The sequence below is a fragment of the Sciurus vulgaris genome (genome assembly GCF_902686455.1).
Source record: "Sciurus vulgaris genome assembly, chromosome: 1".
In the NCBI taxonomy this organism is placed as follows: Eukaryota; Metazoa; Chordata; class Mammalia; order Rodentia; family Sciuridae; genus Sciurus; species Sciurus vulgaris.
This window is the reverse complement of record NC_136461.1, coordinates 115,424,483-115,450,857: the sequence shown is the minus strand read 5'-3', so window position 1 is coordinate 115,450,857 and position 26,375 is coordinate 115,424,483. Positions and strand designations below refer to the sequence as shown.

Below are 26,375 nucleotides of genomic sequence, written 5' to 3'. Positions count from 1 at the left end.
TGTTTGGTTTTGTTTTGTTTTGCAGCTGCCTCCCCTCCACCGGTTGACTTGTTGAGTGCTTTCTCATCTCTTCATGGAATGCTCCATACTCCACTTATTTGGCATCTTTCATCCTTTCTTTCCCAGTTGCTTCACTGCCTCTCAACAGGGTCTCTCCTTCCCTGGGGTGATTTGGGGGCCTGTTTGGGTTGGGCATCCATTCCCATCTCTACCCCAGGTAGAGTTATGACTCGTTCCTGGTAGTAATTTCTATCAAGCATTCTTTCTTTATTAGTGTCCAAACATTCTGAGCAGGAGGGTCCAGCTGCTTCTGACATGTTCCATGGTAGAGGGAGGAGGGTTATTGCTTGCTCAGATTACCAAGGAGCTTCTCTTCCCCAATATGCCTTCCAGCTCTCTACATGATAGGTTCAATTCACATCTGTGTGTCTCTCTCCCTTTTTTTTATTCTCTTCCTCTTCCCCTTTCCTTTCCCGTGGTATTTAAAATGTTCACAGTAAGTGTTCTGAGCTGGAGGAGGAGCTGAAGAATGTCACCAACAACCTCAAGTCTCTTGAGGCTCAGGCGGAGAAGGTAGGGGCTGGTTTGTGAAAGTGACAGGCTTTGGGGCCTAGGCCCAGCCCTGCCCTTGATGAAAGACTGGAGATACCCATTTCTTATAATCCAGTGAGAAATGTCCTCTTCCTCCCCACCTACTGTCTGTCCAGATCCTGGGTTTAATGCTAGCTCCTGTGCACTTTGATTGTTTAGTTAAAATAAATTCATAGTCTTGGCTAAGTCTTGTGCTCTCAGACTGGTATTGCTATGCTGAAAGGCATGATCAAGGTCCCTGTAGACTTTCTTGTAAATAAATGGGGACAACAGATAGAATTAGTTCTGAAACTAATGAGCAGTCAAGACAGATGACTTCTCTTTATTATCATGGGGGAGGGTTTGAGTCATGTTGACTTAGGGTGTCTCTATTCCTGCTCATTCATGACATGAATAAGATCAAAGTTTAACTCTGATTTAAAAATAAAAGTCCTGGTCTACTCAGGGTAGCATGGCTATAAAGAAATAGATGAACTTTGAGAACTGGTTGTCTAAAATTGGGCCTTGCTCTGAACTCTTGGATCATTCAGCACATTAAATATAAAAGGTTATTCAATATAAGAATAAATGTGGGATGGGAGGCTGGGGATGTAGTCCTGTGTCAATCCCCAGCACCACCAAAAAAAAAAAAAAAAAAAAAAAAAGAAGAAGAAGAAGAAGAAAATAGGAGTAAATGTCTTGGGGTGGGGGTATTGTCTGTAGGACTAATTTCTACTCTGAAACTTTTATTCTACTTCTCTTACAGTACTCTCAAAAAGAAGACAAATATGAGGAAGAAATAAAGATTCTTACTGATAAACTCAAGGAGGTGAGTTGAGGGATTAATGGGAAGGACTCAGAACATTTAAATATATATGAGAAATTCACGTAGACTTAGATTGGGTGGTTTAGGTTCTGAAAATCTAGTCTAGAGGTAGAAAGTGGAAGAAATAGAGATCCATCTCTTTGAATTGCTATCTCTCATGTTGGCTGGTTTTCTATTTTCCCTAGGCAGAGACCCGTGCTGAGTTTGCTGAGAGATCAGTAGCCAAACTGGAAAAGACAATTGATGATTTGGAAGGTATGGAGCCTGGGAGAGGGATTTAAATAGACACATGTAGAGGAGGACCTTGCCCATTGACCATGTAACCTTTTTCTTGTACACCAAAAAGAATTGGTAGTGACTTGGCACACATGATGTGCCCCATCCTGTCCATACTTAGGTGAAGTGCATCAAACCCTAGAATTGGATTTTTACATTTAATCTTTCCCTTTAATAAGACTACTACCCAGCCAGGTGCAGTGGCACGTGCCTGTAATCCCAGCAGCTTGGGAGGCTGAGGCAAGAGGATTGCAAGTTCAAGGCCAGCCTGGGCACTTTAGTGAGACCCTGTTTGAAAATTAAATAAAAAGGGCCAGGGATGTCACTCAGTGGTAGAGCACCTCTGGGTTCAATCCCTAGTACTGAAACAAGAATGCCTAATATTTTGGACTTGGCCTCCTTCCCTTTGAGGAGACTGATAATATCTGCATTTACTTCTAATTTAGTAGTCTTAAATCCTTAGTTGGCAAGTTGAAATGGAATCCATGATTTCAGAAGGCAGCAAGGATGTGTATCACCCCCTGGCTACTTTTGGCAGTTTCATTCACCACTCAAGTTGTAGGGTACCTCTCCAAGAGATGAAGCTGGGAAATAACCTTGTCTCAGGACTGACCAGGGGCTTTCTGTATACTGCATCCACCATGACAATGGAAAATATCTTTTGCTTTGAGAACTCTGAGATGTGCTCCCTTGGTATGCTCTTTGTGGTAGGATGTTCTTTGAAATAGTTTGGAGAGGCACCTTATAGAGCAAAGGGGCCATGAATATTCTTCACAAGTGGTAGGCCAAGAAATGTCACTATGGATGTGTGCATTCTCCCTTTTCTGTTTATTGAAACCATTGTTATCACTGATAGGATTTGGGTTAGTGGGTGGAAAGGGGTATCCTCTTGAGTGCCTTTGGTAACAGGACTGTGCCCATGTTGAACTCTTGCTACAACCCAACAGAGGCATCAAGAAGTGCATTTGGTCCTAGGAAACAGTGGATCTGAAAATAGCCAGTCATGGCTACCAGGATAGACGTTTTCTGGTGTTAGACCCATGGTCACACTTGTCCTAATTTCTAATGATTCCCTCTTTTCATCTGCTTCTGATATCTTTCACTGTATCCCCTCGTTCCTCCCTGTGGTTCCTGTGCCTGTCCAGATGAGCTCTATGCCCAGAAACTGAAGTACAAGGCCATTAGCGAGGAGCTGGACCACGCCCTCAATGACATGACTTCTATGTAACTATCTTGACAGCAGAGTGGGGCTGGGATCTTGGCTTGTGGGTGGGTGGGGGTACAGGCTATGCATAGTGTGCTTTGGTTTTTGTCCTTTGAAAACTAGATTCTCTACCCTTATTTTTTAAACAATGGTGCTGGTTACTTGTTTGGCAAAAGCTGGGGAGGCATTTAATATTGGATCTGTGGTAGAACCCTGATATACATGTGATTTTTATACTTTTTATTATTGGTATCTTTTATATTGATTTTTCTTCCATTTCTCAAATATAGTCCTCTTAGAAGGGATACTGCTAAAGGTAGAATCTATACAACTATTGGAATAGGGCCTAGAGAGCAAGCCTCCTGATTTGTGCCCTGATGTTAAAGTTCACAATAAATATCTGAGATGAGAAAAAGCCAGTTCACCTAAGAATTGAGCTAAGTCCCAGAAGTAAGCCAAGTAGTAAACAGCACCAAAAAGAGTTGTTGGGGACTACTTCTGTTTGCTGTGGATCCTTGATCCTTGACGCTAATCTTCCTCTTCTTCTCATTAACCCTGAAAAGAAGCCTAATGTCACAGGCTGTAGTGTCTGGCTCTGTTTTATCATTTCTTGCAGCCTCCTCCTTTTTTTCTCTTCCTTTCTCCCAGATTGTTATCTAGATTGATGCTAGTCCTTCTCACCTAGAGTATCCTTACTTTTTCATACAGATAACTACCATCGTTTCTGCTCTGTTCTGGATCTGCCCCTTTCCTCGGGGAACCCAACGCCCCACTCTCGCTCTGGATTCCATTGGGTCAGCTTGACTGGTCCCCAAGGCGTTAGGGTCATGGGGGACACAAAACGACTATGTACTCTCTTCTACCCCCACCCCAAATTAAAATGCAAAGCTGCTGAAAGCCTCATGCCACCCTGCATTTGTGTCATTGACAAAGCTGCTGCAAAACCTTGGGGGTTTGATATGGAGAACAGCTATCATAGGCTTCCCCTCCGCTGACTTAATATAATCAAAGCCACTTTTGTGTCTGTTTTTTCCTGACTTTTAAGCCTGGCTGAAGTCTGTCAGAATGGGAGACTAATAGAGGGTCCCTAGGATAGGAATTCTAGTGTTGGGATTCTTGAGCTAAATGAGACCATCTGAGTCCTTTTACTTCCAACTTAAATCATCTGCCTAGACTGTTTCCATTCTCTCTTTATGTTCTCCTTTGATACAGTAGGGTTCAGAGACTTTTACCCTTTTATCAGTGGTTCAGAGTACATCCCCAGGTACCCAGTGGACCTGTGTATATTATTACTGAAATTGACTAATTATATCATTCCAAGTCAGAGAAGAACACAAAATAGATCGAATTCTCAACAACTTTGCATTTTTTTCTTTAAACCTTTCTCACATAGTTGAGGCCTGCTACCATTTGCCTGATAGCATGTGCAAGTGGGATATAAGACAGTGGTAAATTATTGGAAAGACTAGCACAACCAATTACTCATATTTCAAATAATGTACATGTGAGGGTAATGATTTATTACATACATAAATTTCAAAATTCTTCCTGGTTCATATCATGGAAATTAAATATCAACATTTCAGTTCACAATTTACACAGCAGAGGTAGTTCAGTCTAATAGTATAGTTGCCAGTTGTATTAATCTAAGCACCTAAGTGTTGTTCATGTAGTTTTTTGGTTTTTGTTTTTTGGTTTTTTTTTTTTAAAGATGTTTGTAGACCTTTATTTTCATTTTATTTATGCGCGGTGTTGAGGATCGAACCCAGTGCCTCACACATGCTAGGCGAGCACTCCACCACTGAGCCACAATCTCAGCCCCATGTAATATTTTTAGTGGAATATATATTTAAAACTTATTTTTATCTTAAATAGTTACAGCCAGGCGGAGTTTTCCCTAATTTAAAACTTAAAGTCTCATGTCAAATTCAGTTTTCTTTCTGTCAATACCATTTCTTCTGCCAACATAACCTTGAGAATTAGGTACAGATTGATTTATTCAGCAGACATATTGGTATTTTATAGATATAGAAGTGTTAAGATGAGGACTTGAAGATGGACTCACCATTCCCATTCTCAGGTTGCTTGAAATCTAGGAAGAGAATGAGAGAATATTCATAAAGGTAGAGATCCTGTGTAATGAGTGCCACAAATAATAAAGTTCATGGAGTTCAGAGGAGGAAAGATTAATTCTAGCAGTGATGTTTAGGTTAGGAAAAATTCATGGCAGAACGCACATAGTTGATACTGAATAAACATGTTAAAACTGGAATCTTCATTTTCATTGGGTTCCAAAGGATTAGATTTTTAATGAGCAGAATTCAGTTGAAGAAGAGCGGATGGAGCATTCTGCCTTAAGAGAAACAAAATAATAAAGGCATAGAGAGGGGTGGGAAGGACCCAAGAGCTATAAAAGTAGATTTAGAGGAGGGGAACAGGTCAAATCCTGAAATCAGACTGGGCAGTTTTAATGTTACTTAGTATAAGTTTTGAGATGCCCCCGGAGTTTTTTGAACAGGCATCTTATGATGTGAGTGCTACATAAGAAGACTGCATTGGAGTGGGAGCAGATTAACAGAGGTGCTGCACAAAGATGATAACTGAATTCTCAGTCATTTGCACACTGTTTTTGATGACATTTGCCATGTTTGCATGCTGCCTACATTTTTTCCTTCAAATCTCTTGTTTTTAAATTTGGCATTCTTACTCTAGAAAATTGTTTTGAAATCAAAAGGTTTAATGTGCTAATATCTTCCTAATGCACACTAGAAAAGAAAAAAAAACGACTCCAGAGACTTGGGAGGCTGAGGCAGCAGGATTGCAAATTTGATGACAGCCTTGGCAACTTTAACTTAGCAAGATCCTTTCTCAAAATAAAAAGGGCTGGGGATATAGCTTAGTGGTAGAGTACCGGGGGGGAAATGGTTATATATATATCCATAAAAATAAATAAGAGTGTGTGTGTGTATGTGTGTATATATATATATTTATAAAATATAACATCTCAGATACATACTGCTTGAATACATACAACTAGCAATAAATTTGCCATTCTTAGATGACTCTTTGGTTAAGTTGTTGCAGTTTACAGGGAGAGAGTAATTGGGGTCTGAACTAGAGTAGTGATAGGAATATGGCACTGAAGTTAGGTATTTGGAAGAGCTTGGCCTCTGAATGTAAGAAGCAAAAGTCAAGGTGCCTGGTTTTAAAACTTGAATATGGTGATGTTAGAGAAGTAAGGAGGTCACATCATCCTGGCTTGAGGAGCCAGGAAAAGGGAGAGAAGAATATGTCAAGGGGTTCTTAATGTCAGCAGATAGGTTGAGAAAGAAAGGTAACTTTGATACTCTAATAACATTGATAATTCAATAATTCAAGGGTACATTTGGGCATTAAGGTCTAGGGGAGAAACTGTATTCAAGGGACAGAAGAGTACTGGTAGAAAAAAATACCGGCAATATGGATAGCCTACCGCAGTACTATCCATTTAGCAGTGATGTTTAATATAGTAGTCATTAGCCATGGTGGTTAATAAGCACTCAAAATGTGTCTAGGCTAGTATGACAGGAACCAAAATTCTAATTGTATTCTAATTTATTTTTAGTTCATTTCAATCTGATTAGCCACATGTGGCTAGTGATTACTCTATTGGATCAGTACAGTTCTAGACATTTAATATTTTGAGCAGAAGTCAGCCTTGGTTCAAAGAAAGGTTTCTTAGAAAGGAAAGAAAAGAATCGAAACTGAGAGAAAAGGGAGGTGTTACAGCTTTGGTAGCACCCGCTTTACTCCATGGGCTGGACTGTTGTGAGCAAAGATAGCCTTACAAGCTGGGACAGCAGAGTAAAACATGAAGTACTATGAAGTGCCCAATTTATTCCTTGTTTTACTACTCTATCCTGAAGGAGCTCTATATCCTGTTATTTGATGAGCCTGGACTGGCTGTGGGGTTAGGGACAAGCACTGGAGCAAAGCACTCGGCCCCTTAACTTCTTCCCCTCCAAGAACCACAGGCTGTTCCCGTAGTTTGAATGAGGAACAAAGTATGACTGAACCGTTACCTTATGGGAGGAAGTGACCTACTGTGTTTGGCAGACTTATCTCAGTTCACCCTAGTTTCTTCCTTTTGTGGGACATTGTTCAAATATTCCCTGGCTCCAGAGGATTATTCGCTGATTAATTGGGCATGGGTAAATTACCAGACTCAATGGGTTCTCTGCTTTGCCTTGTTTTTTCTTTTTGTTTTGTTTTGTTTTGTTTTTTGCTTTACTATTTCCAGGAACCCAAGAACTTCAGTGAACTAGTATCCAATCTGAATTTCTAGTGATTACAGCAGAGTTCAAAGCTAAGTGAAAAGACAACTGACATTTGTCTTTCTGACCTTAATTTTTAGGGAACTCTGCATTCTGGATTTATTTAGTAAGGCAATAAAATACTCACACACCTTGTCTCTTTATTTCTTCCCTAAATGGAATAAACCCTCATTGACCAGGCCACTTTGAGGGATAAGATCCTAATAATACCCTTCTCTGCTGAGATAGGAATGGGAATCACACAAACTAATGTGGACATAAAAGAGATCTGTGTATAATACAACATCAGTTTGAGAAATGAGAGTTCCCAAGTTTTACCAAGAATTCTGTAGCAATAAGACTAGTGCAGCACCAGGCCTCTTGGAGCTTATAGACTATGCTTCTCAATGGTAAGCTTTGTCATTTAATGTAGGACAGTTCTTGAACATACAAAATGATCCTGCATATTTCTGTCCCCTGCCCAGTAAATACCTTAGAGCCATTGAGACAATAAAAACCTACTTGTATATATTTCTAATCTTCTCTGGGGGAGATGAGGGGCAATAAGAATCACTAGTTTATCCAGGTGACAGTTACCTGTAGCCCCTAGCTACTCAGGAAGTTGAGGCAAGAGTCACTAGAATCCAGTAGTTTAGGGCTAACCTGGGCAACATAACAACCCTGTCTGTTAGAACAAAACAGAAACAAAACCACTGGTTTAATGGGAAGTGCAATTTTTAAAGCCCCAGGGGCTAGGAGTGGTGGTGCACATGCCTGTAATCCCAGCCACTCAGGAGGCTGAGACAGGAGGATTGGAAGTTCAAGGTTAACCCCAAGGACTTAGTAAGGCCCTAAATTTAGTGAGTTTAGTGAGACCCTGCCTCAAATTAAAAAGGGCTGAGGATGTAGCTCAGTGGTTAAATACCTCTGGGTTCAGTCCTTAGTACCAAAAATGAAAAAAAGGAAGGGAAGTATAGCTCAGAAGCAGGATGCCTATCTAGTATGTACAAGGCCCTTGGCTCAAGACTTAGCCTTACAATAAAAGAAATTTACCCTAATTCCTGCCTCTAACTCTCCGTATTAGGGATTCTACTTAGTCCTCATGTATGATAGGCAAGTGTTCTGGTTTTTTTTTGTTTGTTTGTTTTTTGTTTTTTTTTTTCCCTGTAGTTAAAATAATAATACATTGTCTATTTCCAAATTGCTAAAGTAAGATATATATTATTATTTGCCATTGAGCTTTTATTTATTTATTTATTTTTTTACTTTTTGTTTTTTAAACTTTTTTTTAATTGTCAGTGGACCTTTATTTTGTTTATTTTTTTATATGTGATGCTGAGGATCGAACCCAGGGCCTCACGCATGCCAGTCAAGTGCCCTACCAACCCCAATCTTTTTATTTTTTGAGACAGTCTCCTTAAGTTGCTGAGGCTGGCCTTGAACTTGCTATTTCCCTGCCACAGTCTTCCAAGTCTGAGATTATAGGCATGCACCATTGCTCCCAGCCCTAATTTCTGCTCTTAAATATAGTATCATTCCCTCTCAGGCTCTTTTTATATACATACATGCTTTCTGTGTTGATAGTGTGCATAAAGTGTCAAGTATTATTGGAACCAAAACTATGGGGAAACTGCCCCATAGTTTCCTGGTGGAACAAGGGGAAGCCTTTACCCGGGAAGCAAGGTGCCAGATATAGTTGATTTTAGGACAGAAAAAGTATCTTTTTCATATTGAGGTTCTGAGATCATTTTGAAACAGGCTATAAAACATGAAGAAACTTACTTGAGAACTTCAGAGGCTAATACTAGAAGTAGATCAGAAATGAGTGGATTTCCTTTACCTAAACTTCTGTTATCCCTGTTTTTAAGATGGATCTGAATTCCCCATGAGCACTTAACTCTTTGTATCATTAATGCTTTGGGTTATAAGAAAAAGCATAAGGGTACTATAAATAAATAAGGAATTTGTTTTTATCACTTACTAGGTCTAGCTGTGAATGACGGTAGTTTATGATATAGCTGGGGTTTCTTTGAGTCTCTTAAGGTTAAAATAATTAGCTCTAGTCATTGTATCTGTTTTTAAGACAAGAAGGAGAGCTCACCTTTTTTTTTTTTTTTTCCCAGAAGTTCCCAGCATTTCATTGTCCAGAACTGGATACTGTGATCACCCCTAGCTGGAAAGGAGGGTGAAAAAAAAGGGCAGAGTAGTCATGATTGACTTATGCCAGTAGTAGATCTTTGCAATGGACTGGCACACTGTTGACCCTCACAGCTTTGGGGTTCTTTTAGAAAATAAGGGAAAATTGGATAGGCCTCTTAGTTGGGTTTATCACACTACAAGAAAAAGCATTTGTCTGGGTGCTGTGCCGCACACCTGTAATCCCAGCAACTCTGGAGGGTGAGGCAAGAGGATCTCAAGTTTGAAGCCACCCTCAGAACTTAGCGAGACCCTCAGCAACTTAGTAAGTCCCGTCTCAAAATAAATCAGAAAGGGCTGGGCATGTGATTCAGGGAAAGCACCCCTGGGCTCAATCCCCAGTTACCCCCACCCCAAACAAAAAAAAAAGTAGACTTGGGTGGGTGGGAATATTTATCCCAATCTACTGTGTGTAATGTTGTGTTGAGTGCTTTTACAGCAATATGTTCAATTGTCCAGTTCCTTTCAAACCTTGATTATTATGAATTTCTTCTAAGCCAACTGCATCTTCCCTCTTTGCCCTGTTTTCATTTGTCTCAGTTTCTCAACCCAAGGAATAAATACAGTGAAGGAGGTTTTTTTGTTTCGTTTTTTTCCTCCCTCAATGTTGTCCAACCAACTTGTCAGTCCGAATTTCTTATTTCTCTGTTCGTTTTTCCACCAACTGACTGACTCTTCCTGCCCTCTCTCTGAGTCCTCCTTGCTCCATCCTGCCTTACAGATGCATGTTACATATACAAACCAGCTAGTTGAAAGACTCAGATTTACTTCTGGTACTTTACTAACCTTCCCTTTTTCTCTTTCTCCTCTTCTTTCTCCTCTCCTTCTCTTGTTTTCCCTCCTCTCCTTTGCTGCCGCAGAGCGTCTCTACAGCCAACTTGAGCGAAACCGCCTGCTTTCTAATGAGCTGAAGCTAACGCTGCATGATCTGTGTGACTGATGGGCAGGGCTCACTGATGCCCAGTAAACCACTGACCTGGACCCCAGCAAAAAAAAAAAAAAACCTGATTGTCTTTTAAAAAGTTATTATTTTGCCCTAAGCAAGTTGCTTTTTAATTGGGGCAGTTAGAATACTGTTGATATCCTAACAGCACTGTTAAGTTAGAACAGTTGAATACTGCATTTTTATCCCTTTAAAAGATTTTGAGATTATGAATTATGAAGGAAAGGGCCTGAGATTATAGTGAGAGAACTTGGGAGAATTTTGTTTTCTACGTTTCCCTGCTGCCCTTTCATGTGTGCGCTGACAATAGGATATGTTCCCTTGCATGGATGTTTTCTAACAATAAAGAGACTGACTTGACAAGATGTTGTAACTGCTTCATCTGCAGGCTCAGGGATGGGCCCTTCCAACTGGGTGGAAAAAAGGGAAGGGAAAGAAGGGTGTGGGATGTGAATATGGGTCTTTTGTTGACATCACCTTCTTGAGTGAAGGTTTGAATATTTTCCTCCCCTCCCTAGAGCACTCAGGTTTGCTTTGCTAAGCAGATGAGATGCTCCTTGATGTTTAGCCACTGGTTTTCTTCCTAATATTTTCCCTCTTGCTTCCTTTTCCTGCTTTTATGTTTAATTGCAAGTTCTGATTAATGGCTGTGGAAAGAACTTACAAATTCTTACAAGTATGTTTGGATGGTATTTTGGCTTTGTTTTCTTTGGCTTAGCCATGAGGGCTCGTTTATTTATCCCATCAATTATTTCTTTTCCCTTTACTTTTTGGAGAAAACATGAAGATTTTCCTTGCTCTTTTCAAGTTGAGATTCTGGTGTTTCTATTGGTAGAAATATTTTGCCCATCCTTGTTTGCAATGATTAGACTTCATTGAACCTCCTTTTCAAGTAGATATTGTCCCATGCACAAAACGTAGAAGAGTGGATGGCTGATGCTTCAGGTCTGCCCCTTCAGTGACTGAAGTTGAAAGCCTTGGTTGGGTGTGGGAGGGAGAGGAAGTGGCTGATAAGGTCCTCCACTCCTTCCGCCAGGAAGTACAGCAACTTTGCAACATCAGTAGGCCAAACAGAGGCCCTGCAGAAACCCAGTGATGCAATAGCTCACTTTTGTGGTTGAGAAGGCAGCTGCTTTCTTAGTTTGCAGCTTCCCTGAAGCAGGAGCAAGTCCAGTGAGTGGGCAGATCTGGAAATTTACTTTTGATAACTTCTCTCCTTTATCCTCATTAGATAAGCTGAAATGCACCAAAGAGGAGCACCTCTGTACACAAAGGATGCTGGACCAGACTCTGCTTGACCTGAATGAGATGTAGAGCTCCCCAGTCCCGCCCTGCTGCTGCTCCTCCCTCTGACCCTGACTTCGCCTGAGGCCAGCCAGCCTGAAGCTGACCTTGAAACTGAGGGCTGATCTTTAACTGGAAGGCTGCTTTCTCCTTTCAACACCCCCTCTACCCCCACCCCCTTGTCTTTTTCACCAAACTGTCTCTGCCTCTTCCCAGAGATTCCAGCTGGGCTAAAGGCTGAGCACTTTTGGGAACAACATTTAAGGGAATGTGAGCACAACGCAAAGTGTCTTTAAAAGCATGTTGTGATGTACACATTTTGTAATTACTTTTTTTGTTGTTACAGTAACCATTTGTAAAACATTCCAAATAATTTCATAGCTCTGAAGCAGCAATCTAATTCCTTTCTCACTTTTGGAAGGTAACTTTCCAGCCTAATCCCTATTGCCCTCTCTGTAGAGAAGGAAAAGAGGAATGGGCCTGCCTTACTGAAAGCCAAACAGAGCCCAGGGAAAGACTGTACTATGGGAAACCTCATTGCTCTGTGCAAAGTACCAGCCAAACCAGAAAGGTGATTCCAAGAGGAGTTAGCCAAATAACAAAAACCGTGCTATTCAGGTTTTGTTTTGTTTTTAGCTTTAAGGTATCTTTAGACAACTTTATTCTTATTTTTTACTTATTATTATTATTATTTTTTTCATCAGAAATGACCAAATTAAGATGGTGAGACCTCTGAGACCTTTTGTTTTTGTGGTGCTGGGGATTGAACCCAGGGCCTCTTGCATGTTCCTCAAATGCTCTACCATTGAGCCATACATATCCTTAGCCCTGAGACCAAATTTTTCTCCCATCTCTACCCCTTGCAGGTGTTCACAGAATGGATCATGGGCCCCTTAATCTTGAGGTGACCACTTAATTGCTCTCCTGTCTCCTTGAAAAAAAAAGAAAGAAAGAAAAAAAGAAAATTATGTTTTTGCCACTGATTTAGCCATATGAAACTCATCTCATCACCCTTTTCTGGGTCTGAAGCTGCTGTATCTAAAAGTGCCATCTCATTGTGCTTTGTATCAGTCAGTGCTAGAGAATCTTGAATAGCTCGTGTACAAAACTTTTTAAATTTTATATTATTTTGAAACTTTGCATCTTTGGGGCTGGGGTACCTGGCCACCCCATCTGGCTGTGAGAGTCCTGCAGTCTGGGCTGGCAGTGTGCTGATCTTTCAATGTTTCTTTCACAACCCAATCCCCACTTTTAGATGAGGTTTCTGTGAGGTCTGTTAGGTATACATCCTGCAGCTTATTGGCTTAAAATGTACTCTCCTTTGTTGTGGTCTCTTTGGGGCCAGTTGGGAGAAAGAGAAACCAATAGTGCAACTGTTTTGATACTGAATATTGACAAGTGTCTTTTTGAAATAAAGAACCAGTCCCTCCAACCCTCAGACCTACTTGACTTTTATTTATTAAACCAAATGTGCTTTTTCCACAGGAGCTATGAGGTTGAGCTGTATCATTGGGTGTTTGCAACAGGATTTAACATTGACCAAGACTGGGTTCAAAACAGCTCAAATTCCTACTTGTATTTCCTGATGTAAATCATTTAGTGTTGTCTTGTAAAATGGAGATAACATACATTGTCAGGGTAAAGTGAAGATTAGAAATATTGTGTGTCAGACCCTTTAAAACCTTTAAACCACTTAACACTGGCCTCTTCAGGCTGAACTAAACATTTTTCTTTACAATCGTGAATTATTATAAACCATGGATTTATTGTGCTACTTAATATATGATATTGATCACATAATCCTATATGTATGGTTTTAGTAAACTGTATTGGAGATTTGGAGAAAAGTTAATTTAACAAGTGCTCCCTAAGTATTTGGAGACGGGCAGTATGAGAGGATGGCTTTCAAAGCTGCCTTTGAGATGCAAGTGTCTGGCTTTTCCTGCACTCTGACCTTGAAGTGCGATGTGTACCTGACTTCCTAGTTAAAATTACAGAACTCCCTTGACAAAGTCCAGCTGTTTATAGACTGGAAAATTTCTGTTTATAGGCACAGACCAATGCTGACTGGAAATTCTTAGGGGAAAAAAAATTTTTTTTTTTTCCAATCTAGGAGCCAAACAATAAGCAACAGAATAAGAAATTAAACCTGGAGACTTTTTTATATACATTTCTGCTCTTTCCTTACTATTAAAAAGACCTGCCATAATTCTTTTTTGCGGGTGAGGGGGTGTACTGGATATCAAATCCCTGGCCTTATATTAAGCAAGTAAGCAAGCGAGGCCAGCACGCAATCTCTGAGCTATACCCCCAACACTTACAGTGCAATTCTAGGAATGTAGCCCTTTAAATTCCTTAAAAGAAAAAAAAAAAAAAGCAATACCTTGGCTATGGACTTCATTTTCTTGAATTCCCACAATTCCGAGCAAGGAAAGTCCCACCTCCTGCTAACGTAGTGCCTTCGGATTGGCTGGTGCGGATGTAGAGCTGCCGCAGGGCGGGAACCTAAGACCTGGCGGTCGCCATGACAAACTTCGGAGCAACAGTGCTCTTTTGCTTGCGTCTACATCGCCTTCTGTCGCTGTTACTGTTTTTGTTTGGGACCCTAGCCAACAAACTTAACGTGCCACAAGTGTTGCTACCCTTTGGCCGAGAGCCAGGCCGGGTGCCTTTCCTGCTGGAGGCACAGCGGGGCTGCTACATTTGGTGAGGGAGTTGAGGGATTATGAGATTATGTACCGCCATCCCATCCAATAAGGATGGGAAGTGTTACTTCTGTAAGACTCCACAGGAGTGCTGTGTAATCCCTTGGTGTGACGGGTCCTGCTTTGTAGAGAAGGGTATGATGTCACTGGGGGTAGAGGGGCCAGACCCGCATGTGGTGTGACCTACTTATGTGAGAGATTCTTGGGATATGAAACTGTTTCTCACTGTGTGTGTTGGGCCGGGGACTCTCTGTGAACAGCTGTCGGGACAGGGAAGCCCCATTTTGGAGGCCATAGATATGGTTGACTCCCCAGTGTGATAGAATATAAACAATGAGAGAGAGGGAGTTTCCAAGATCTGAGGAAACTTCAGAAGCAGAAAGACATAGGGTGTGAAAGTCCCCATGAAGGACAAGATGGTCCTAAAACAATAGCTGATTATTGAGTACCTAATTAGACACTTTTCATATGTTAACTAATTTACTTTTTACAGTCTTGAGAAGTAAGTATTGTTAACTTCCATTTTATGAGGAAACTGAGGCTCAGAGACCACAAAGGGTAAGCTTCTTGGAATATCATCCTGGGTGGAAATGAGATCTGCCTGTGATATAAAAGTTGTCCCCCCCCTTATACAAGGAGCCTCATTGGAAATTTGAGGACAAGGGGTACTCAACTGTGGGACAGTGAGCTTCTTGACATGATTTTCTAGTGTGAGAGAACCTATTTTATCTAAGTACTGAGGGAACCTAACCAAAGTGAGCTCTAAGACATCAGAGCATTCCTAAGTGGAGTAGATTTCGCTTTACTGTCTCCTAAAAGAAGCAATGCAGTTTTTTCCAAGAAAGAAATTCATCCTTCATTTTATGAGGACGTATGGGGGAATTAAGCTTATAAGATGAGCCAGTGTGATGTATTTCCCAACTGAGAGGATAGTGCAAGGAATCTTCCCAGAATTGAAAACTATTCCTTTCATCCATCCAGAAATATTAATGAATTTTTTTGGCGTTTTGTGTTGGATTCACACCTCATAATTTTGCCAACTTTTCCATCTTAGATAGCAGCCCCGTTTCTAGGATTAGAGGAAATCATTTCTCAGAGTATGAAAAAGTCCTCCCTCTTACTGGAAACATCAATGCTATTTTTACAGATGGAGGCAAGAATCAATCTTATTTTAACATTAATCTTCTTTTAAACTTTGAGGGAGGAATATAATTTAGGGAACTTTGCACAAAAAATCACTAGGAAAAAGTTCTGATCATCTCTCCCATTTCAATTCTTGTGTTCCCTAAACAATATTCCTATTTTTTTTTTTTTTTTATACTGGTGATTGAACCCAGAGGCTCTTTGCCACTGAACTACATCCCCAGTCCTTTTTATTTTTTTATTTTGAGATGATTTCGCTAAGTTGTTGAAGGTCTTGCTAAATTGCTGAGGATGATCTCCTGCCTCAGTTTCCTGATTCCTGAGATTACAGGCCAGTGCCATTGTGCCCAGCAAATGTTCCTACTTTAAAGAGTGTCATTTTAGTATATGGGGTAGCATGTAAAAATTGAAGACACAGAAATCTCTTCAACAAAAATTAACTTTAACCCATGTATTTCATACTCTCAAGTATTTTGTTCTGGCAGGCATTCTACCCATCATGACGCAGTTACTGTTGAGCCTTTATATGAAAATGGCACCTTATGTTCCCAAAGAGCTGTACTTATTGCTGAATCTACCCAACCCATACGCCTCAGCAGTATTATTCTTGCTCGGGAAATAGGTATGTTGAGAGCAAAAACTATGTAACACTTTGTTTGGGGTAGAATGGTCCAATATATAGATGAGTAATACAAATGGTATTGACTTCAGATGATAAGAGTTAGAGAAATAATCCCTGATTGTGGCATCATATTCTGACAATTTTTCTTTTTTCCATTTTAGTATATACAGCACCTTTCATGGTGACTTATACCAGGGAAACACTAGTTGTTTGAATCAATATAGGGAGGAAGTAATCATTCATCTAGAACTACTTTAGGTGATAAGGTCTAAAATTGGTCTGGAATGAGGAAAAAGGCTGTACAAAGATTAGTGCCTTTGTACTCAAAGTGTAGTGGGGTGTGGTAGCACACACCTATAATGCCAGTAACTTGGGAGGCTGAGCCACAGGGATCACAAGTTGGAGGCCAGCCTGGGCAACTTAGATTCTCTCTCAGAATAAAAAATAAAAGGGGCTGGGGTGTAGCTCAGTGGTAGAGCACCTCTGGGTTTAGTCCCTAACATTAAACAAACAATTTTTTTAAAAAAGTCCAAAGTCTGGGCTAAGAACATGAATTATTGGCATCATTCAAATCACATGAGAACTTGTTAGAAACGTGAATTCTCAGGCTCCATCTCCAGTCTTCTATATCAGAATCTTTGGGGTGGGCCTAGGGGCCTGTGTTTTAACAAGTTCTCTAGGTGATTGTTTTTATTTTTCCTTTCTTTCCCCAGATGATTCTTTTTTCTTTTTATTTATTTACTTATTTATTTATGTTTTCAGTAGTGGAGATCAAACCCAGGGCCTTGCACATGTTAGGCAAGCACTGTACCACAGAACTACCTGCAGCCTCTTTATTTTTATTTATTTATTTGTTTATTTTAAAATTTATTTAAAAATTATTTATTCTGCAGTCACTGGGATTACATGAGTAATGGAATGAGTCACTGGTATTATCTGTGTGTGCCTGGCTCCTCTTTTTATTTTTAAATTTTATTTATTTGTTTGCTGGGGACTAAACCCAGGGTTTCTTGAGCATATGCTACCACTGAATTACTCTTAAGCCCCCTCCCTCTGCCCCTGCCAGGTCATTCTTATACATAATAAAGTTTGAGACACACTACTGTATTCTATTTTCGTCTAAAACTGCTCAAGAAATGCTATTGTATTCAAATCAGGGCAGGAGTCTTGGTATCCCTTTATTTCTAGCACTTCATGACCATATTAATAGGCTGGAAATATCTGTATGGCTTTTAAAATTTTATTTATTTATATATATTTTTTACAGTAAATAGGGATTGAACTCAGAGCATACATACAATGCTAGATAAGCACTTCATCACTGAGCTACATCCTCAGCCCTTTTATTTTATTTTGAGATATGGTCTCTTTAAATTACCAAGCATATGGTCCTCGCTTCTGCCTCCCAAGTAGCAGGGGTTACAGGTATGTGCTCCTATTGCCTGGCTATAATGCAGCATTTCTTAAAAGAATCAATTTAAAACAAAACAAAAACATCTCTAAAATCTACTCCCCCCCGCCCCCCCCCCCAGTACTTGGGACTGAACCCAGGGTACTTTACCACTGGGTAACACCCACAAGCCCCTTTTGGTTTTTATTTTAAAATAGGGTCTCATTAAGTTGCCCAGGCTGGCCTTGAACCTGTGATTCTCCTGCCTCCGCCTCCTGAGTCACTGAGATTACAGGACTTTACCACCCAACCCAGCCTCAAAGCTACTCTTAAATTAACTTTGCAATTAGATAGAACTAATCTCTTTCTTTCCATTTTGGAAAGATCGCTAGCACACCTGAGTTATCACCTTTCCCAACCCTCCTCTTAACCTTTGGTTTCTGAGAGGTAAGAGTTCTCTGCTACTATCCACCAGATTTTCTTCCAAATACTCATACTAATTCTACAAATTTTGAGGCTCATTCTTTTAATGTTCTCACATGTGCTATCAATGACAAGTCATGACTGCTGCCTGACTGACAGAACTTGTAAGATGTCATCAGTTATAAGATGAATCTCAGTTAAAGGAGTAGCTCAGCAGTGAAGTGCCTGCCTGGCCTGTGCAAAGCTCTGGGTTTGATCCCTGATCCCCAGTCCAAAAAACAAAACAAAACAAAACAAAACAAAACAAAAACCCACAAACACCCAGAAATAAAACAAAACTAAGCTAAATCTCAACTTCATAGATGTTAACATATGAAAAAAATGAGTGTCTAAACTGGACATGGGTAGCACATGCCTAACTCCAGTGACTCAGGAGGTTGAGCCCCAGTAACAAGTTCAAGGTCAACCTGGGCAATTTACTGAGACTCTGCCTCAAAATTAAAAAATAAATAAAACTGGCCAGAAATGTTGCTCAGTGGCAGAGTGCCCCTGAGTTAAATCCCTAGTACTACAAAAGAAAAATAAAAGAATCTAAGAATCCACAAAATATGTAGAAAATTCTCAAAAATGAGTCTTTAGGACCATGTGATGCAAACAAGCTAAAAAGGATAGAGGAATAGAGGAGGATATGGAGCTTCATGATACTGAATGGTCACAAAACTATTTTTCAACTACATTAATTCATTCTGATATCAAAAGATTCAGACTAGGTATTGTAGCTCAGTGGTAGAACAGCCCTGCCCCCCAGCACCACACACATATACAAAAGATTCATTCACACAAGTGCTAGGAAAAATGTCAAATCTGGCTTCAATTTCAACTCATCTGACTCGTGGAAAATATTCCAAAGTTAAGTACCTTTAAATAACCTTTCCCTGGTGCATGCCTGAAATCCCAGCGACTCAAGAGGGTAAGGCAGGAGGAAAGCAAGTTCAAGACCAGTCAGCAATATATTGAGACCCTTTCTAAAAAAAAGGAGAAGGGGAAAAAAAAAAAAAAAAAAAAGATCTGGAGATGTAGCTTAGTGGTTGAGTACCCCTGGGTTCAATCCCCATACCAAAAAAAAATCTTTCCCAATTTTACTATTAATATAATTGTGCATGTAGATGATGGAGGCTTGCAGTGATAAATGCCAGTCTCAATAACCTATCAGTTGCATTCTTATCTGACTGGAAATGGGCAGTTGGAAAGGGGTGAAAGACCACATTTGGAAAGGGAAGCATATGCCCAAGAGAAATTGTTCATTCTTTCAGCAAATATTTATTGAGTTGCCTCCTTTCTATAAAGTGCCTATAAAGGAAAAAAGATTTAAGCATTCCATTGGTATTTAGGTACTAAGAATTCTGTTTATGAGCCAGACACGGTGACTCATGCCTGTAATCCCAGTGACTCAGGAGGCTGAGGCAGGAGAATTGCAAATTTGAGGCTAGCCTCAGCAATTTAGCAAGGCCCTGTCTCAAGATAAAAAATAAAAAGGGCTGGGAATGTAGCTCAGTGGTAAAGTGCCCCTGGCTTAAACCCCCAATTCAAAAAAAAAAAAAAAAAAAAAAAGAGAGAGAATTTTGTTTATGATGATTTTTTGTGGGAGGTTACTGGGGATTGAACTCAGGGGCACTCAACCACTGAACCACATCCCCAGCCCTATTTTGTTATTTAGAGACAGGGTCTCACAGAGTTGCTTAGCACCTTACTTTTGCTGAGGCTGCTTTGAACTCTGGATCCTCTGTCTCTGTCTCCCAAGCTGCTGAGATTACACTGCACACCGCTATGGTGATTTTTGATAATAATGTGGTAAAGAAAATCAGTGGCTATGACAGATGATGAGTAAAATAAGATACCTGAGGTGGGCATGTTCCATATAGTAAGAATGGTAGATTTCTTTTAATTTTTTTTCTTCTTGACTAGATATTGCCTAGATTTGAACATTATAAAAACACAAAAGGTTAAAGGGTGAAAAGTAGATATTTCTTCAATCCTGGTTTTCCTAGAGGCAACATTTCTGTATCCTACCAATGGTAGTTCATGAACATATGAATATGAATTTTTATAGTGTGATATCTAGCCTTTAGATATAGAACAGGTAGAGGGGTTTGGAGATGATGGCATAAATTTAGGTGAAAAAGTTCACATAGAGGATGAAAATATTTGGACAACTAAATGGTTTGGGTAGGGAAACAGAATGGGATGATCAGTACCTTTTGCACTATGCATAGCACTTGGTAAGTGTTCAGTAAGTATTCATTGATTGATTAGTTGCAGCAGTGGAGTATAATCAACAGGAGTTGGGCTGGGTGTGGTGGCATGAGCTAATAATCCCAGTAACTCCAGAGGCTGAGACAGGAAGGTTGCAAATTTGAAGCCAACCTCAGCAATTTAGTTAGTGAGAATTGGTCTCAAAATTGAAAAAAAAAAAAAAGGACTGGAAATGTGGCTCAGTGGTAAAGGGCCCCTGGATTAAATCCCCAGTACCAAAACAAAAACAAAAACAAAACAAAACGAACAAACAAACAAACAAAAAAAAAGGAGTTGATTTGGAAGCTAGAACAGGTATGGAGGTTAGGAAAGGCAAACATATAGTTTCTGCTCTGTCTTTTTGCCTACAGTTTTGTGTTCCTTTGATTCTCTTAATTCTGGCTTCATTCTCTTAGTTTTGTTTTGTTTTTCCTTCTCCATCTCCCTAGATCAGTTCTCCTTTTCTCTATCTCATTTTTATTTACTACCCACTTCCAGTATGAACCTGAAGTACACTTCAGAATATGGACCTGTAAAATTGTTTGTTATATTATTTAATAAAGTTATTTACTTTTCACTTTAAAAGCAGGCAAGTTAAATGAAAATTTCCCTAATTACTCAAAATTTACTCATAAGTCATCCAAAGTAATTGTTTTTTTCTTTATGATCCATGGCCTTGTATTGAAAAGCTTCCTGCAATTGAAGTAGTCAGATGAGTGGGCACAAGGTTTTTTATATTTTTATGTAAGGTCACAGCAGCTTTTGTTCTCTCATTGCCCAACACATTTTTCCACTGAAGAAAGGGATTTTGTTTCCCATTTATTGCTAGATATCTAGTCCCTAATTATCAATGTATGTATTATCTGAGCTCACCCTTCCTCTCTCTCTCCCTCCCTTCCTTCCTTCGCCACACCTGGTACCGTTCCTTAATGGTAATTCTACCAGTAGAGCCTGTGAGAGTTAACTTCTATTGGCTCTTGTCCATAGACTCCATGTTTTGGTTTTTAATTCTTTTAATTCAGGTTCTTTCTGTCCTTCAGTTAAATATTAATCAAGTAGAATATTAGTTTTTTAATTTTAAAATAATTTTAGATTTAGAGAAAAGATAGTACAGAGTTTTCATATAACCTTCACCCAGTTTTCATTAATGTTCCACTAATGACCTCTTTTTACTCTAGGAGTCAATATAAGACACTATATTACTAAGCTAACTGGTCATGTTTCCTCAGTGTCCTCTTATCTGTAACAATTTCTAGGACATTTTTGACACTTTGAGTGTGTTGGTCAGGTGTTATATAGAATGTCTCTCAATTTTGGTTTGATGTTTTCTCATGATTACCTCAGGGTTATGGATTTTTTGGAAAAAAAAATCCAGATGTGAAGAGCCCTTCTAATTGCATTATATTAGGGAGTATATGGTGATCAACATGATTTTTCACTGGCAATGATAAACTTGATCTCATGGTTAAGATGGATCTGTTAGGTTTCTCCACTCCAAAGTTTCCATTTTCCCTTTCCCATATTCTGTTAATTAAAAAATAATTATTAAGCCGAATGTTGTGGCACATGCCTATAATCCCAACTACTTGAGAGACTGAGCAGGAGGGTCTCTTGAACCCACATTTTCCAGATCAGCATGAGTAACATGCTCAAAAAGAAAGTAAAGTGATCACTAAATCCTGCCCACAATAAAAGGAAGGGAGAATTAAGCTTCACCTCCTGAAGTAAAAAATGTCAAAGAAAAATTTGTGGACATATATTCACCACCACAGTAAGTTTGGGGGAAGATACTTAGATATATTTTGTTTCTCCTTAAGATTTCACCCTCTCATTTTGGTATTTATCCATGAATCTTATTACCCTGTGTTCTGATGGGATTTTCTATTCCCCTCATTCCTTAATAACTAGTATTGTTTTGGGGTTTTGTTTGATTTTGTTTTTGTGTTTTGCTGAGGGTGGGGGTAATGGGGATTGAACCTAGGAGCACTTTACTACTGAGCTATATCCCCAGGGTCTCTCTAAGTTGCTTAGGGCTTTACTAAATTGCTGAGGCTGGCCTGGAACTTGCCATCCTCCTGCCTCAGCCTCATGAGTAGCTGGGATTACAGCCATGTGCTCCAGCTCTTAACTAGTGTTCTTCTGAAAGAAAGATGTCTTATGTCTTATGAATAATTTCTGTTGTCCATTTATTATTATTTACATCAGTATGACTAATGGATATTTATTTTGTTTGGGGGGTTATCATGCAATGCTTCATACTTTATTTTGTTACTCTAAAGTAAGTTTCAGCTTGGCACCTGTGTCCTTTGAACTTGTACCTAGCTTTTATTTTTGTTATTGATTTATGTTTTAATACTTCCTTTTTAACTCTACAAGATGAATTGGGTTCATCTTCTATTTTCCATGAGTAACCATTTCTTCAGAGAGTTATGTTTCTTTTTGTTAAAGAATTATATTTAGCCAGGCACAGTCTCATAAACCTGTAATCCCAGCAGCTCAGGAGGGTGAGACAGGAGGATCACAAGTTCATAGCCAGGCTCAGCAATGGTGAGGCACTAGGTAACTCAGTGAGACCCTGTCTCTAAATATAATAAAATAGGGCTGCAGATATGGCTCAGTTGTCGAGTGCCCCTGAGTTCAATCTCTGGTACAAAAAGAGAGAGAGAGAGAGAGAGAGAGAATTATATTTAGAAACCAAGATCTGGACATAAGTGTGCCTGTTGCTACTGAGATGTCACTGCTTCTAGGTCCTCTCAGTAGACAGAACTAGGAAATATATGTATGTGTAATAACCTATATATACATACATATCTACATTTATTTCTGTAGCTATCTGCATATCTAATCCTATACCACAGGATTCATTCTGGCCTTCCTCTCTTGCTTATTTGCAACTTATTTCTCAGAAAGGGAGAAACCTCACCTTCCTTACCTACAACATATTTACTTATTTGTTCCTTACCTACAACATATTTACTTATTTGTTCAGTTCTAGTATATCAAGAAAAGTAATTTCAGGATGATTAATTCAATTTTTAATGCCTCTTTTGAAAGAAATATACCATTTTCTGAAATAAGCCTATTTTGATGAACCTTAGCCTTTACTGAGAGGCATTTACCTATGTTATCTGATTAACATTTTCTTTTGATTTTAAAATTCAAAAAGTGGGGACAAGCCCCTGATATATATTAGTAATTTTGGATAGTATAGTGATAGTTATCTTATTTTTTGTTTCTTGCGAATGAAGCTAAAACTAAAAATGTATAGTTAAAGGCAAATGTGATAGTTCTCACATACATGGGAATTTCAGTTAGGAGGGAGCATTGTTCAAAGACAGCAGTAAAAAACAGTTTTTATTTCATCCTCATTTTGTTTTGTACTCTTTTAATTAGTATTTCTGAGTTTCATTATGAATATATTGGCTGTAACCCTAGTTGGTCTAAAGTAAGTCTCTGGATTTTTAATCTCATGGTCCAGGAAAAAAAAAAAAAATGAGAGGAAAAAAAGAGAGGTTGCTAGAACTGATATTTGGTTGCCAATATTTTTTTTTCCTAAATAAATACATTTTAAGTCTACTAACATCTTCACTTCATAAAAAAATTACCACCTAAAAAGATAAGAATAGGGGCTAGCGTTGTGGCTCAGTGGTAGAGTGCTTGCCTTTTACATGTGAGGCACTGAGTTTGATCCTCAACACATAAAATAAATAACATAAAGGTATTGTGTCCATCTACTCTAAAAATTTTTTTAAAAAGATATATATCCCTTTAGAGTAATGTATACAACTAATTAATAGTGTGATTAAACATAATTTAATTTTCTTACTTTTTTTTTTTTTCTTTTTCGGTACTGGGTATTGAATCCAAGGAAACTTAACCACTGAGCCACATCCCCAGCCCTTTTTTATATTTTATTTAGAGACAGGGTCTTACTTAACTTGTGATCCTCCTGTCTCAACCTCCCAAGTAGCTGGGATTACAGGCATGTACCACAATGCCCTGCTATTACTCACTATTTTAAAACTCTTATTTTTCTCATTTTTTTTTTTTATAAATAAGTGAAAGCATCGTTATAAATCAGTGCTTGGAAACCAGTGGTCTATGTCTTATTATCAACAGAAATTCTTAGATCTTATCATTATGCCATTTTATTCTGTGGGTAAAGGTATCTGTCAGTCTTCCTTTCTTATAAACTGTAGAATATGCTTTGAGTATTTGAAATATTTAAAAGATTCATGACTTATTGAATTAAATACTCATTTTTTTGATACTTTGAAGTGACTGATCATGAACTACGCTGTGATGTTAAGGTTGATGTGATAGACAGCATTGAAATTGTATCTCGGACCCGGGAACTCTATGTAGATGATTCACCTCTGGAACTGATGGTGAGGGCATTGGATGCTGAAGGTAAAGAACTTCAGAGTATTCAACCAAATCATCTAAAATAAAGTAATATTCTTTTATGTTTAGCTCGTAGAAACAGGAACTTGAGTGATAAAAGTAGATTGGAAATAAGACTTATTTTCCCATTTGAAGGTCATGTAGATAAAGAATTAATGATTCTGAGTATGTTCTTGTATTAGCTACATTCTTGAATAAACTTTCCTATTATTAATTATCTCTGAGCTTTTCTTAAATATCGAAATTCTGCCACTGAGCTTCCATTGATGGGTCTCTATAGATGTGGATGTGGTGGCACATGCCTGTAATCCTAGTGACTGGGAGGCTGAGGCAGGAGGATTGAAAGTTCAAGGGCAGCCTGGGCAACTTAGTGTCTCAAAAAATAAAATGGACTGGGGATGTTACTCAGTTGTTGAGTACCCCTGGGTTCAATACCCAGTACCAAAAACAGAGAATATTTTTTGATATTTTCTGTTGTGTTTTGTTTTGTTTTTTAATGCTGGGGATTATAAAACCAGGACCTTGTATACATGCTAAGCATCAGCTCTACCACTGAATAATATCCCCCGCCCTGTTAGCTTTACTTTTGGATGAGTCAGTCCACTTCTTATAGGCCAGGAGGAATAAATGTAAATTTGTGTAAAAGTTTGATTAATTTAACTTAATTTTTCTTTAAACTGATTTTATATTGCTTTTGATATACTTCATTAATACTGTGATACGGTATTAAATACAATTAGATTTAAAGATGTAGTTCAGTGATAGAGTGTTTATTTAGCATGCCCAAGGCCTGCTTAGTTAGCATGCATGAGTCCCTGGGTTTGATCCCTAGCATCAAAAAAATAATAATAATAATTTTATTACCACTTTCTTTTTAAACTATTTAGTAAAGAGTATTTTAAAATTTTTATTAAATTTTTTTATTTGGTACCAGGGGCACTTAAGTACTGAGCCACATCCCAAGTCCTTTTTTATTTTATTTTATTTTTTTATTTTGAGACAGGGTCTTGCTGAGTTGCTTAGGGCCTTGAAAAATTGCTGAGGCTGGCTTTGAACTTGGAATCCTCCTACCTCAGCCCCGCCCCTCCAGCTGCTGCGATTACAGGCATACACCACCACATTTGACAAGAGTAATTTTTTAAAACTGAAAAGTGAAATATTCTGGATTCCAGTTTTTATAAAAATTTGAGATCACAATTAATGATGCTGGTAAACCATCAAGTAGATATAAGGGATCCTTTCTATAGAAAGAATGTGGCATAATTTTTGTCAATTGGCAATCAACTGAGTTCTATTTACTTTCTTGCTATATAAGAAAGCTTGTACAGCAGCAACACATATTATTTGTGCAGGGATCTTCCTCATATATATGTGTTTCAATTCACTAATGCTTCTATTTGTTACTTAGGAGGCATAAAAATAGTGTTCTAGTTAGGTTTTCTTTTCTTATTCAAAATACCTGAACATTTTTGAATATGTGATTCTATCTCGTCTGCATTTGGCTTGCTCTACAGGAAATACTTTTAGTAGTTTGGCAGGGATGATGTTTGAGTGGAGCATTGCCCAGGATAACGAGCCTGCAAGAGAAGAACGGTCTAGCAAAATTAGGTAAACTTGAAACCAACATAAATCATCTCACTTTGAAGGAGACATCCGCCATTGGGTGGCATACTGAACAGTAACTGTTTGTGTGGACTTTGATAATCCTACTGTCTGGACTTTTTTGAAACAAATAAATTGACCATGAGAAATGTCTCTGACAAAAGGATATACAGTATATGTAGGTACCTTTATTATAACTTATT

At 38.8% G+C, this 26,375-nt stretch overlaps 2 protein-coding genes across 13 annotated transcripts in view; both read left to right on the top strand.

The window, feature by feature from the left end:
- Positions 1–12,604, top strand: part of TPM3 (tropomyosin 3) — a 28,009-nt gene extending 15,405 nt beyond the window's left edge. The window contains exons 6-10 of one of the 12 annotated variants that reach the window (XR_013765982.1): positions 498–573; positions 1,337–1,399; positions 1,586–1,651; positions 2,818–2,896; positions 11,539–11,598. Coding sequence is in view for 9 of the 12 variants with exons in the window: in XM_079152614.1 (XP_079008740.1) it covers positions 498–573; positions 1,337–1,399; positions 1,582–1,651; positions 2,818–2,896; positions 11,539–11,542 (292 nt within the window). In the remaining 3 variants the exon portion in view is untranslated. The other 11 variants (XR_013765984.1, XM_079152614.1, XM_079152611.1 and 8 more) reach the window with 11 other exon arrangements.
- Positions 12,605–13,424: 820 nt separating this feature from the next.
- NUP210L (nucleoporin 210 like) overlaps positions 13,425–26,375 on the top strand; it is a 130,660-nt gene continuing 117,709 nt past the window's right edge. Inside the window, exons 1-4 of the mRNA XM_079152687.1 lie at positions 13,425–14,297; positions 15,925–16,061; positions 24,445–24,576; positions 26,085–26,178. Coding sequence (XP_079008813.1) covers positions 14,116–14,297; positions 15,925–16,061; positions 24,445–24,576; positions 26,085–26,178 — 545 coding nt within the window. The 5' untranslated portion in view covers positions 13,425–14,115. The remainder of the gene's footprint in view (positions 14,298–15,924; positions 16,062–24,444; positions 24,577–26,084; positions 26,179–26,375) is intronic.